This window comes from Serinus canaria, chromosome 1, assembly GCF_022539315.1.
Source record: "Serinus canaria isolate serCan28SL12 chromosome 1, serCan2020, whole genome shotgun sequence".
NCBI classification, from domain to species: Eukaryota; Metazoa; Chordata; class Aves; order Passeriformes; family Fringillidae; genus Serinus; species Serinus canaria.
This window is the reverse complement of record NC_066313.1, coordinates 87,699,871-87,714,585: the sequence shown is the minus strand read 5'-3', so window position 1 is coordinate 87,714,585 and position 14,715 is coordinate 87,699,871. Positions and strand designations below refer to the sequence as shown.

Sequence of the window (14,715 nt, the reverse complement as noted above, 5' to 3'; positions counted from 1 at the left end):
ACTCTAGTTGCCAAACCAGCTTGTGGAGCCATGTGCTGTGCACACCTTACTAGATGACTGGGACAGCTATTTACCTTTAAGACTGCTGAATTGAATTATCACTGGACTTTTTCCACAGACAACTAATACAAAGCAGGAGGAATTTCATTCTTCCTCCAAGACAGAAAATTATTTTCAGGGTCTGTTGATAGTAGCTGTTTGAATTACATACTAACCAATGGCATTAAAGTTCATTTGAGGAGGAAGATAACATTTACTCCCAACCCTAATATTTTTGTTCTGTTTTGGAATACTGTGTAAAAACCCTCCTATATAAAAGCATTCCCATAAACAGCTTTATTCCAAATAATATGCACTATTGATTACCCAAATAATCTTGCACTATTGTCAAGATATGTTATTTTATTACTTGGTTTAATTCTTTGAAAACTTGGTGCATGAAACCAAGTGAAAGACTAACTTTAACCTTGACTGTTAAATTTAGACCTGGAAAATCCTATTGGACAATCTCATCCCTCTGATAGGATGAAGTTTTCCTATAACTTCTTCATTTATTGTTTCAGTGAATTTTCACTCTCCCCAGAATATAGATTTGAACTGACAGGAGATCATAAGACACATACTGCCCAGTTACATTATAGGAAATTCTAAAATTCCCTTTTAGGACAGTACAGCTCCATGGAACATAAAAGCACTCAGCACCATCATTTGTCACCTTCCCTGAGTTTTCCTGTGGAGTCATGAGGGTTTGCATACCACTTTACAGTGATGCTGCTAGTGGGGGTTGCTTGTGAGATGCACTCGTTTGATGAATCTACCAGCTAAGTCTCAGTCTGCAGTTGCAAATACTGGAGTGGGTTGTAAATCGTGTGATTAATCAGCTGGACCCTGAAAAACTCTCTGCTGCCCAGTACAGATCTGTAACATGGGAATCTATGAGTAACATAGATGGCTTTTTCTTCTGACTTCATATCTGTTCAGGAGTTTGACTTTCACTCCTTCTGGACAGTGTGCACAAATATGGTCTGTAACCCAACTTTCAGTGAATCAGTAACACATTTTGGGATTAGGGACATCTCAAAGAGCAAGTAGTTCTTGGGTCCTTTCCTAATAAATGGGAATGCAACCAAGCCAAGTAAAGGTTCTCTTTCCTTGAGCCAACCTCTTAATTTGACTGGACAAAGTAACAAGGGAATTTTATGGCATTTTTCTTTATATTGCAGGTGCAGGCTCTAACTCTGGCATTTCAGCAATTTTCCCAAGCACCTCTGGTACGAGCACTTTCTCACCTTACCAGCATGCTCACAAAGGTAAGAATGCATTTTTTGTGAGGGTTAATTTAGCAGCCCTTTGCTTTCAAAAGGGCATCAACAAAGTGCAACCAAACTGAAAATATCTGTTGCTATTTTCATTGTCACTGTTTCCAGATTTCTAGAACTGCTATTAGAAATAATTCAGAATTCATTTTTGTTTCTCAGTTAATCAACACTGCTGTTTGTCAGTTGAACGTAAGAAGGATTTGAGCTGTACCCAGTGATGCCAGCAATAAATTTAGCTCATTATTTGTAGCTTTACAGAAATAGCACTCTGCCTCAGCAAAGCTTAGCTTAGAATGGTGAAAATAACTTCATGCACAAATATGGTCAGTCTCTTACTGAAGTAAAATAAACAGTTCTCCAGCACAATCATTTGGCTTTTAAAATTTTTGAACCTGAGAAGACAAAATGGGAAAGATGCAGTTAATAAGGTACTGCCAATGCTGTTCTTCTTGGTATTGTCTGAAAACATGACTGTTAGGATCACATTTTCAGAGAAATTAAAGCTTTCATGCCTTTTAGCATGTCTGTAATTTTCTGCATCCTTTCACAGCTTTTCAATTCTAGCCTTTCACATCCAGGTTTTCTTCCTGCATCTCTTTTCACCTAGCTTATTTTAAATTCACCTTTAGCCATGCTGTTTTTTAAGTTTCTGTTAGAAAAACATCCATTTTTCTACATGTGCATTGTGTCCTCCTTTTAAGTTAGAGCTTTTGAGGCAGCCACAGTAATCAATAGTCATTTTAGTTCTTATTCCCTTTGTATATTTACTGGCTTTTGTCTTGTCAACGCTGATTCCAAGAATGCAGTGCTACAGAAGCTTCTACTCTTGCTTATGTACAGCTTCCCATATAAAAACATGATTTCCTACATATTTGTATCTGATAAATCATACCATCAAATATTCTTAATGAATACTACTCACTGGTTTATGCATAAATATCAAAATTTTGAGAAATTTTCAATTAACTTGCCTTTGAGACACAACACTAAGTTTTTCAATGCTTTACAAGCAACCAAGACTCAGATCAACTAAAGGATTATGTAAACTATGTGTAGAGCAGACTGCAAACTGCTAACTAGTCTCTGATCCTAAGAGTTTCCCCTTCATTTATTTTTTTTTTTTCATTCCAGCAGATCTTTCAGGACAAGGACATCTGGCTACAGCTCTTATAATTGCTATGTCTACTATCTTCATAATGGCTATTGCCATTGTCCTCATCATCATGTTTTACATTGTAAAAACAAAGCCATCTGCTCAAGGTAATTGTTCAGCAGGTAAAATCTTAGTTGCAAATGCTATTTTAGAATTTAGAATAGTCTATTCTATTAGAATATTCTAAGTTCTATTTTAGAGTTATTCTGAGAATAATTTGTGTTATATTTGTATATTCTAGCCTGTTGCAAGAGCCACTCAGTAAAAAACGTTGAAGCTCAGGCTAGCACTCAAGAAGAGAAGAAAGAAGTGCAAGGTACAAGTTGTTTTAGTTTTGCTTTTTCTAAGACAACACTGGGCTTAAATATTCCTAATACTTTTCTCTTAACTACAGTTTCTCCTTTGGAGTATATAAAACCCTCATCAGTTTACTGAAGAATTGCCTATACTAGTTTTTTGTGCTTCCAGAATGTCACTTAATCCTCTGATAGCAATTAAAAATATAGCAGAGAGATTTATTTTGTCAGTAGGGTTGCCAGCAGAACTAGCTCCTGACACAAAGCACTGGTTTGGAAACTTATTGCCAATTTAAACTTCTGTAATTGTTGTTCAACAGATAATGTTGTGATATTCTCTGAGAAAGAAGAGTTTGAAAAACTTACAGCAACTCCAGCTAAGGCTGTCAAAAGGTGGGTAAAAGATAAATATATTGCCAGTTTCACTGAAATGGGGGAGGCACATGGTCATCATTCATCCTGGTACAGTGGAACACATAAACAAATTTGATGGCAAGTTGCTGCAGCAGGGCAAAGACCAGTTGCCTTAGCAGGCTCTTTCCCTCTGGTTTCTAAGAGATGATAACAGACGTCGTGAAGAAACACCTGTGTCCTCCCCATTCCCTCTGTGACCAATTCATCAACTCTTTGGCCTCCATCTCCTCTTTTGAGAGTTTAATTTCTGGGACCTGAGTGCAGCTCTCACTCACATGGCCTTACTGAAGTTCCCCTTCCCTTCTAGGCAGGAAGAGTAAAAACAACTGCAACAGGCCTTAAGGAAACCCCTTGTCCCTAGCATCATCTGTATGGCATGGTGTGGTAGTTTTCTTCATCTTCTCTCTGCCCAGCAGCCAAACCTGCCTGGGTAACATTATTAGGGTGGGCTAAACACTGTCCTCAGTTGGAAAGTCCCTCTGTGAAAGGATTCTTGCAAGCTACCCGTGACTGTGTGGCTTGGCAGGTGTTGCACATAAACACTGGGCTGGTGAAGGCCATTACAGTCACAGGACTTCAGAGGAAAGGCATTTTAAAACATGGAAAACACTTTAATTTCATTAGTCTCAGGAAGCAAAAAGAGGAAGACTGGAGTCAACCCATGAGAGGCTTCACTAAGATAACCATATCCTTCATTTTCCAGTGAAAACGATGCCTCTTCTGAGAATGAACGACTTTTAAGCCGGAGTATGGATAGTGATGAAGAAGCTGCAGTTGACAAGCAAGGGACTCCAGAGAGATGCTTGTTATCTTTAGTGCATTTGGCCAGAGATAAATCTTCTACAAGCAATAAATCAACTGGGGTAAGGCTACCTTGAGATTTAAAAATTGAGAGCCTTTTTCTACTTTTTTTAAAGAAAAAAATATATGAACTATCAACTCCCCAAAATGCATAGTAGGGTAGAGCAGACTGATTTACAAGAGCTTCTGCAGACAAATTTGTTATAGAATCTCCTTTGCATAATGACATATATGCATATGTATAGTGTCCAGGGATAGAAATAAATTTTTCTGCAAGACTAATTAATTTGCTTTTTTGAGTATTATATTTTATAGCTTCAAGAAAGAAAACACCCAAATAGCAGCAATCCCCTGTCATAGCTAATGCTAAGACAGTAAAATAATGAAGCAGGTTGGATTTGGCTGACAGCAGAACATCTGAGTAGCTGCATTGGTATTTCCACGGCACAGATTTCTCGGTGATATCTGGTGTTGTGCTTGGTTTCCATGTGGAATTTTGAAAAACAAACACATAGTTTGAAGGTGATTCCTGTGCTCTGAAGGACACTGTAATCCACTGTTTTGCTGTGGAAGGCCTTTGCTTCTTCCTGCTGAGCATGTACTGCTCAGGGCTTTTTATCTCACTTGGAGTATTTTAAGGCACAGTTAAGGCCACACCTCACCCACACAGTTTGTGTTAACATCAAACTACCCTTAAAAAGAAGGTGTCTGCTCTGATTTTTTAGTATTTCTAATTTATTTTAAAATGGCTATAGCTAGGTCCAAATCACATCATTAATATCAAGCATTGGATATAGTTTAAGAAAAAATAGGTTTGAAAATGCATCTTTTCATGTTTGCATGTTTTAAATTGTTGGGAGAATCAGCTCAAAATTTCTAAAACACACCACTTTTCAGCTGAGATCACACACACAAAATCTCAACACAAGATAAACAGTTTTGTAGTTGTAGATATTTATGGCCATCTGAAAATAACTTACTATTTCAATGCTCACACTTTAAAGTTCGGGTTTTTGAGGTCTCTCTAAATATCCAACTTTATGATACTTCTGTAAGCACTGGCTTGAAATAGGATAATGCACCTTGGGTAGTCATGAAATCAGAATATTTCATAAGAAGCAGGTTACCTTCAAAAGACCCTATATCATAGATACATTCTCCAGAGTGGTTTAGATAGATAGCTCATAAGTGCACCTAAAGCATGGACTGCTTCTTCCAGACTTGTTCTAACACATCCTCATGGACTAGAGACTGCTGACAAGGCTGAAGACAAACTTTTCAATGAAAGAGCAGATTGCATCAAGATTCTCCACTCCATACCTAAGATGTCACAATTAAGCCAGTTGCCAGAAGTTAGAAAAGCAGTAATTTTCTTCTTTGGGAAGAAAAGATTGGGAATTAAGAAGCATTACTAGCACAGGAAAGAGTATTCAGAGCAGTTGGACAAGGATAAAGAAAATTAGAGGCTTGCTATTAACCAAGTTTTCTTCTTCTTAGTTATAACTAAGAAGAAGCAATGAGCTGCCACACAGAGGATCATCAGGCTAAACATTTCCTATTTGCTTTCAGCTTAAGGTTTGAAACCCCCCCATCTTCTGGCTCTGGTAAAAAGAGTGTCTTGCACAATTCTTCAAGGAATTACTTCACCTGCTTCTTTACCCTAGAGGTGGAGGGAGAATGAAATAGCTTTCTTAGGAGGAGTTTTAAGAAACCCCATTAAATTTCCTAGTTTCAAGGTTCTGAAACAGGCAATCCAAGCCTACAATGGCAACGGGGCTGACTAAGCCCAGGTAAATTTCAGGAGGCAGAAGTGAGTGACACTCAGTGCCTGCACTGTGCTGCCTGCAGCACGGCGCCCGCCAGACGCGCTCCTGCTGGAGCGGCCACGCTGCGCTCTCCAGCTGCAATTCCATTAATCCACGTCACTGGTGCACCCTGACCTTCACTGCCCAAATAAAGTGAGGGAAATCTTGCCACAAAATGAAGTCCTGAAAGCAGAGCTTTTATTCAAGCCTTGTTTGCAGTGAAAAGTGACAAATTTGTGGAGATAATGCTAGAATCCTGTCAAAAAGACAGCTTTTCAGCTTTTCTAATGAGAGCTGGCTCAGGGAAGAAAATTTCAGTCCCTGAGAGCTCATGACATTTTGACACTTGTTTTCACTCCACATTGAATCCAAAGCCAAAACTTGAGAATATTTTGCTAAATGAAACTATATAAAAGTGTCCATTTTTAGCTTGAAAGATGACAGGTTTTCAGTCTTGTTTCTTTCTTGTCAAAAGTGACTAGATCCCCCTGGACCTCAGACTTTTCCTCTCCAAAACTTCACTTTGGTTTTTTTTTCTTAATCTATCTGTAAAATATTTCAGTTAATTAGTAATGTACTAAGCAGGTCTATGTCAAGAGACAGAAAGGAAGAGCCCCTCCTCTACAGTCCTCTTAGATTATTGGAAGAAGGCAATTTCAGTCTGAATTTAATTCCCTCTATTCTGACCTGCTTTACCTAGACATCCCTATATTCATCATTGCATATATGGTATTGGATTTGTCCTCATTCTCAGGAGTTGGAGCAGAAAAGTACTTGCTCTCAAAAAAAGTCTAGAAGTTGAAATGAAAGATCTCTAGCAGTGGTAATATGTTTATGCTTCGTGGAGTAATTGCTGTGTCATTTTCTTTGAGTCTTCAAAAGGGATCCTTGAAGACACCATGAAATTGGGAGGTCCCAGAGACTTTCCTCTGCTGTCTGCTAATTGTTTAATCTTGTAACTGAAAAATTAATGAAATAAATCTCTTCTCATTTAGATTCAAAGTCGAAGGAAAAAGATACTTGACGTGTATGCTAACGTATGTGACGTTGCAGAAGGTGAGTGTACAATTTGCACCTATGTTAAAATATGAAATCAGATCACAAGCACTTGCTATAAAGTAAGAAAGGCCTCTGGCTATTTATGGAAAATAGTCCCAAACCAGGGAAGGCACTCTGTAGGCAGATATTCACTTGCCAGGAACCCTGTGGTCAGCCCTGACCCCAGAGCTGTCCAGGCTGGCCTTGGGCTGGAGCAGGCCATGGCTTCTCTCCAGGCACGTGCATGGCCTTCCTTCCTGTGGAGAGCAGGAAGAGTTGAGTTGGGCTGGGCTGGGACACACAAACAGACCAAGGTGCAGAGAAGCAGTTCTGCATTCCCCATCTAGAGGAAACCTGTAGGTCTTTCTTTAGATAACAGATTTTAAAAGGTTCCAAATATGAAAGTGTGATTTGGGGAGGGTCAGGACTGAGGGTAAAACGCAATCTCAACCTACTCTGCTTTTCTAAATTCTGTCCCACATCTCACAACAAAATGTAGAGTTTCCAGGCTGTGTTTTGACCCTGTTTAGCACTTGTTTTAGCAAGATATACAAATTAAGTTCCCTGCAGAACAGGAGGTGTGACTGCATTTACTTTCCACACACACACACACTTTGTGGACACGTTTATGAATATGCTGTAATTCAGGGAGCTCTGTCTCCCATCAGATTTCTGATGGGTAAGAAGCAAGAAAACTACAGAAGCAAAAGTCTGGTTTGGGAAAAATGCTGTATCTGGTTCTTGCCTCTTTTTTCTGAACATGAATACATAGAAAATATGTCCAGGAGAAAATAGCCTTTTTGCCACAGGATGAATGTTAAATCCTCCCTAGAGATTCATTATAGTAATGACAGTTAAGCAGGGACTTTTATGCTTGCATCTGGCATCTTTGCTTCCTCACTTCTTACTTTCCTACAAGGGCAACTTTCAATTACAGATATGTTTCAGCAGCTGCTGGTGACAGTCTCAGGGAAGGGTCAAAGCTGTCTCTGGAGCTCAAACACTGAGCCTGATGTGTAGAAGTTTATTAATGGACCTGCTCACTAGGGACATAGTTGCAATATACTTTTTTTTAACAGCTCGTAAATTGTAAAAGGAAAGGGCAGAGCCATGGGAACTCATACAATCTATCTATTACCTCTTTTCCAGGCAACTTTTTACCCTAATTATGATATCCTACTGTCATTATGAAGAATTAATTTGGTAATATGCAGTAGTAACTTTGGACCTAGACATAATCATGTACTATCAATTAAAAGATTTTAGCTGTATTCAATGCTAACAGTATAATCTGTTGTACTTTAATAAATATCAAGACCTGTACCCAGAGGCACCTGACGATCCCCCCCCTCCCTTTGCAGGTCTGAGCCCTACAGAGCTGCCATTTGACTGCCTGGAGAAGACCAGCCGAATGCTCAGCTCCACCTACAACACAGAGAAGGCCATAGTGAAAACGTGGCGCCACCTGGCCGAGAGCTTTGGGCTGAAGCGGGATGAGATCGGCGGCATGACAGACGGCATGCAGCTGTTCGACCGCATCAGCACGGCGGGCTACAGCATCCCAGAACTGCTCACCAAACTGGTGCAAATCGAGCGATTGGATGCTGTGGAATCCTTGTGTGCAGACATTCTGGAGTGGGCACAAGCAATGCCGGCTCCTGAACCAGCAGGGACATCCTGACATGCCTGCCTGGGGCCTGCACCTCCACATCAGAAGTGTGATCCCAGTAAGCACTGCATCAAAGACTTTGGACTAAAGACCATTGATGCTTCACCTGCATAATTGCTCACCATAGCCAATGGGAAGCTCTTCTCTTTGACTTCTAAAAGTGAAGTAACACATCTACCAAATCGAGAGCAGAAATTTCCCAAGAAGCTTGGCATGAAACACGTCATTAAAAAGTTAAAAAGTTATTGATAATAAGCAGAGACACAAACATCCATTTTGCAGTCTGTGTATGAGTAGGAGGGCAAATAACCCTTCAGGAAAGGCATTGAATAGTTCTCTGAAAATAATCGTGTCTCATAGGGCTTCATTCAATGGTTCAATGGTTTAACAGTGACAGTCAGAAGCAGTACCACAGCTAGAGCATCAATTAATACACATTAGGCACATACATTTCTATCTGCTCCAATCAGTTTCATTTTCTACACTTATTATGGGTTTGTTGAATCTAGAATTATGTGCATTATGTGCATAGGTGTATATGCACAGTCCTCAGATTGACTAACTATGCTACATGGAAAAAGAGTCACCATAACTCACAGATTGAAGTGCTTCAAAACAATCTACATAATGCACTTAAATGCACTCTTGGTCCAATCTGACATTTCAGAAATTATAAATTCAAACTGCTGACTTGCTGAGGACAAGCTGGTTAGCAAGTGGGCTGTAAAAGTGGGCAGTTACTTCTTGCAAGTGGAGAGCAAAATCTTCTTTACTGTTAAGAAAAAAGCAAAACCAAAACCAGATTGTCCACTACCATTAAAAATGTACTTTTTCAATAGTGACATCTATATATCAAATTATATTTAAGCCAGAGGAATTCCAGACAACAGTGGTGCACATGTAACACAAAGAGCAAAAAGAGTAGATTTCCTTAGAGACTCTTGAAATGTGGAGGAAAAAGTGGTTTTTATGCTATACTCTTGTAAACCTAGACCATGAGCACAGAATCCACCAGTGACATTAAACTCATCTGGACGGTAATTACTGTGAGTTTGTGAAGTACAAAAATTAACCTAATTTGGTTTTCTTTTAACTAATGTCTTTTAATTATTTTCACCATTAAAATTTATCTAAAATTCATTCAGACCACAGGTCAGTGCCTCTTACCAAATCTATTTGCCTAATTTATAGCCAAAATAGTGATGATTGATTTCACCAACTGCAACTTCTAAATTAAGAAATGTGCCAATTACAAAAATTACTTCTTGAATCCCAAAATGCACAACTGAACAAAATGCTATAAAAAATATTTACTATTACCCAGAATTTAACAACCAGTATTCCATCACTTAGTAACTAGAGCTTATTTATGATAGTATCATAATTGTGCAAAACATTTATTATCACCCTTTAACATCTATATTTAGTATTGTTTCAGCACTTGATTTGTATATCAGGGGAAGTAAATACTGCAGCATAAAACCTATCCCTCTCATAATTCTTTTTCTACCCTTTCATAACACACTCTTCATTAATCTGCATATGCCAAATTTGATAAGATTTTAACTCTTCTTTCAATGATGCAGCAAGCTGCATTTATTTGAAATTTAACTAGCTGATTGATGTTGAATTTAGGTGTGAAATTCTTGTCTTGAAATCAATGACAAATTCATACAGATTTCAACAGGCTTCAATAAGATTTCTAGATCTGTTTACAGCTCAGCAATTTTCAACATGATTCTCAAGACCATGAATTTGCAGGTTTTACTATTGCTACTAGAATGAAATAAAACCAAGCCAAAAGGGAAAGAAAGAAAGAAAGAAAGGGAAAAAAAAGCATCAAGATTCAATTTTTCTTGTGCCAGTGTGTAACTACAGTGTTATTCAGTGGACTGCCTCCTATGTTTTATATGCCATTTAAAACAACACATCACATATTTGTTAAAAAGAAGACAAAGAAGATAGAGGAATCTTCTTCTTTTTATGTTTATTGGGCCATGAAAAGTTAGGGTTTTGAAACTGATGGTGCCAATGCGAACACAGACTATTTAATGTTATTTTATTTAGTATACAGTATTTTTATTGTTATACAAGAGATGTATGGGATTGAAAAAAGAATCCTGTAGGTCTTGCCAAAGCTTACTTTCTAATAACTTTGTTTAATGCTGTATATATAACTTATTATATTGTAAAATATGAACATAAAATATACTAATAAAAGAAAGAGGTCAAACACAATTGTGTTAGCCATTTCTTTGATTAAATAGCACATCTCCTTATAAATCTGTAATTGAATAGGTTGGCCAAGGGCTGGCAGGCACATTCCTGTGATATGGGAGTGTCTTAGAACACACATGGAGCAAACTGCATTCCTGTAGGATACTGCTGCTCTGCATCACTTAGGAAACTCAAAGCAGAAACCATTTTGTTAAGAGAATTTGTATTCAGTATTTCACCTTAAAGGTAATTTAAAAATGCCAAGCCCCTTGCAATTCCTCAGAGTTTTTATCTCTGTACTGAGAACTCTGCAGACTCTGAGACTGGTGAGTAATGTGACACTAGCAGTACCCTCATTAGCATGTCTTCATTCTGCATTTTGAATTAGCACTACTACACAACATTACCAGAAATCTTAACTGGCTGCATTCATTTCATGACAGGATAATTGTGTACATGCAGTCTTAGACTGCACAGGTGGGAAGACCAGAAGAACTGCAAGATACTGTAAAAAAAAAAATATATAAAAACCAAAAATCCCAGAGCACCAAGTTGGATTTCCCCCAGACTGAACTACTTACTACCTTGTAAGACTTTCCTCACCTTATCCCAGCTTCCTAGCCTGACCAATGTTGTCCCAGTTTTTTCTTAGAGAAACTTGCTGGGCTTTGCAGACTTTCTCTGATTTCAGGTTGCAATCAGGGACTGTCCTCTACCTAGTGTTCAGTATCTGATGATCCCAGACTGATGACATAAATAAAAAGGAGAGAGGTAAGCTGGGCTGAAAAGGGTAGGTGCTATCTTTGCAGTATAAAGCCACAGCTGAATGCCTTTGTATTCTATAATTTGGGATGATTAATAATGTTCACATTATTCATGAACAAAGAATAATATGCATAAATGCCCAGCAGTATAAGTTGGGTTATAAACTGAAAAGGCATGCCAGTTCCATTTCTCCCTGTCAAACTCTGAGCTTCAGACAGTTCAGCAGTCCTTCTTTCCATTAGGGAAGGTGTAATTATGAGAAAAATTCCTACTGTTGCAAGTGAAAATCATTACCCATAGGTACCTCAATGATTCCTGTATTCAGAAGTCACTCTTCTGCAAGCAAGCTCTATACTTGTCTTGATAATAAAAAGAAAAATTGAGCCCATGCCCTCATTATATATGGGAGAGGTTTCCTAGTGCACATTTCACTAAATATATTAATATAATCAGAGCAAGAATGGACTGTCTCAGGCTATACCTAGTTCTAGATGCATAATATTGCATATATATTCTATCCCCACATCCAAATAAGTGCTTTTGATTATTTATTGTGATGTGATTTATAATGCATAGCACTCGTTACCTCAGGCATTAATTTATCACTATCAACTACTCTTCAAGGACAGAAAAATGTTGATTCCTTTTTGCCACTGTTCTGTGAAACTAGATTGTCTGAATACTTAGGGAAGATGGTAAGAAGCCTTTGTATGCACTGCTGCAGAAGGCATCAGTGATTAGCTACATCAGTGATTAGTTACACAGGGCACACACAGGCATCTCGTTTGTTCATCTGCTTTATTTTAAAAAGGAGGGGTTTTTTTATTAATTGAAGCTGTTATAATAACAAGCTTGTATAAGGATTCAAATTAGTATAGCAAGACAATTCAGGAATTATCTTCCAACTTAATCTACCACATAGAAGTAAACAAAAAATCAGGAGGAGATAGTGCTGAAGACTGATTAGTAGAAAGACAACTGAATCAGGAAGCAAACAGAGTTCAGCATCTGCTCCTGAAATTCAGCCTTGGTGTGCAAGACTGCTGTGAAAAAAAATCCTCCTCACACTTCAGCAGAGAGGAGGAGAAATCAAGCAGACATCCAACTGCTACTCTGTGGCTTCAAAGGATCATAAACTGAGAAAATATGTTTAATTGCATTTCTTATATAAATAACTTTTGAATCCACACACTAGAATGTTGCTTCTTCTGAAGCAAAAAAACCAGTCTGGCAACACTAGTTATCTGCAACCTTCTTCAAAAGCCTGCTACTTTTCCAAAAAGCCGATGTGTGGGTGGGATATTATGCTACTGTTTGAAACTCTACTGTATTATACTTTTTTTTCTGCCTGAGGCTGGAAAGATTATTTTTACTTTTTTTTTTCTCCATAATTAACTGTACTAAGGATGCCATTTTATGGACCTGAAGATGATCTTAAAGTAAACTAATTAGTAGGAATGGTTTTTTTGTGCTGACCTTTCAACTACTGCTAGCAGTACCCTGGCCACTGAATTTGCAGCCCCAGCTTGGGTACATCTATCAGAGCAATTACTTACCATTAAGCTGCAGTGATCAGAGAGACTTGTTATACTAAGGGAGGTATTCCTTGGGTCCATCTAAATATGCTTGAGTAATGGGCACAAAGAGAAGAAAAAATATATATGGCTTCTCAGATCTCTTTTCCTCAGTTAATTCTCTTAGTGTGACTTTAGAAATCAGAATGTCTTGTTATGTCTTACATTTCAACTCAGGATGAATCAAAAAAAAAAGTACCTACAAGCAAGCAAACAGAAAGTGATTTTGTTCAAAGCTATCTCTTCTAGTAGTAATAAGGTAGTCATAAATACACTTGCTTTCAAACTTATGCAAAAAACATAAGTCTAATAAACAAGGATCTTCCTAACCATGGTCAGGAGATGGCATTCAAGGGTTTCATCAGCCCAAAAGAAAGATGGATAGTGGTGGTTTTGACACAACACTCTACAAGAGTCAGTGTAACACATAAAGGTGCCTTTGCCCATCACAGGGTTCTTCAGGGCTGTGCAATAGGCAGGACCTCAGTGCTGCACAGCACTATTACTTTTACAATAATTTCTGTGAGTTTTAAAAATGCGTGAGCATTAAATCATTCAGAGGAACACAAGGGGTCACTGCTCTGCCACTGTAGTCCCTTTAACCATTTGGAAAGTGGAAGATTACCAAATTGTTTCATAGATCAAAATTTCCAGCTTTCTGTACTACATTTAAATACATTATCCTGAAGATAAATGCTTTTTATCAGATCATCAATCTCCAAAGCCATATAAGTTTTAGGTGAAAAATTCAGTATGTAATTAAAGGATTCAGTGTAACAGCTCTGAATTATGAGCTCTACTTACAGCTCCTCTTAAATCTGGTCTGGTAAGTTAAATCATATATTTTAGACATTGATGCTGACCATGAATAGAATTTCTTCAAAATATGTTGCCTTCGGCATACCTTCACCTTCCAGGTAAATTTATCTGCTACAAGAAATCTTTCCCTGTTATATATATCAAATTCAGATATATAACACTAGAAAGAGATGCAAGTCAGTCAGGCTCAGGGGAATGGGAAAATAACTGTGAAATCCCACTTTCAGACCTTTTATCAGCTGGTGAAAGTCACAAATATGAAGAAACAGAGCACAACTGTGCAGGCTGGATCATGTTAGCCTACTTTATTTAGCTGTGCCAAGCTTTTGCAAATACAACTGTCCTGTGCCCAGGGAACAATGTTTCTTACAGATTTGCTAAATCTAGGCTTTGTAGATGAGGTCTGAAAAATTTATCAATAGGAAACCTTTTATAAATAGCAAGGGTGATTACAATTCTACAGTAAACAGGCCTGTAAGGAAAAAAAAAAAAAAGGGAAATTATTTTTCATCATATTTGGTAGACTTCTCTGGTATGAAAACTGTCTCAACATGAAGAGATGCAATATTTTTGAAGATTTTCTTAAGAAGAGGACTCTCACAGCTGTTCAAAAAATCCAGCAAGACAAAATTGTCTGTTAATTCTTTATCTTTCCTTAAAATAGTAGGTTGTGACTGCAAGAAATTTTCTTTGTTTCATGCCAGTGATGGTAGTTGATCACTTCTGGAGATCTACACACAAGGAAGACAAGGCAGACTGTAGCCAGTTTGAAGCCCTGTGTTCTGACGGATCAGCTCATAGGAAGTGTGAAGATTCCTGCCTTTCTTTTAAGGTCAAGTGGTCAT

The 14,715-nt window shown here is 38.1% G+C and overlaps 1 protein-coding gene across 4 annotated transcripts in view; it reads left to right on the top strand.

The window, feature by feature from the left end:
- Positions 1-10,733, top strand: part of EDAR (ectodysplasin A receptor) — a 73,833-nt gene extending 63,100 nt beyond the window's left edge. For 3 of the 4 annotated variants that reach the window (XM_050971874.1, XM_030235018.2, XM_009085446.4), the window contains 7 exons: positions 1,224-1,310; positions 2,451-2,579; positions 2,714-2,788; positions 3,089-3,161; positions 3,886-4,045; positions 6,784-6,844; positions 8,188-10,733. In XM_050971874.1, coding sequence (XP_050827831.1) covers positions 1,224-1,310; positions 2,451-2,579; positions 2,714-2,788; positions 3,089-3,161; positions 3,886-4,045; positions 6,784-6,844; positions 8,188-8,507 — 905 coding nt within the window. In that variant the 3' untranslated portion in view covers positions 8,508-10,733. The remainder of the gene's footprint in view (positions 1-1,223; positions 1,311-2,450; positions 2,580-2,713; positions 2,789-3,088; positions 3,162-3,885; positions 4,046-6,783; positions 6,845-8,187) is intronic. The other variant, XM_009085447.4, reaches the window with a different exon arrangement.
- Positions 10,734-14,715: the final 3,982 nt, after the last annotated feature.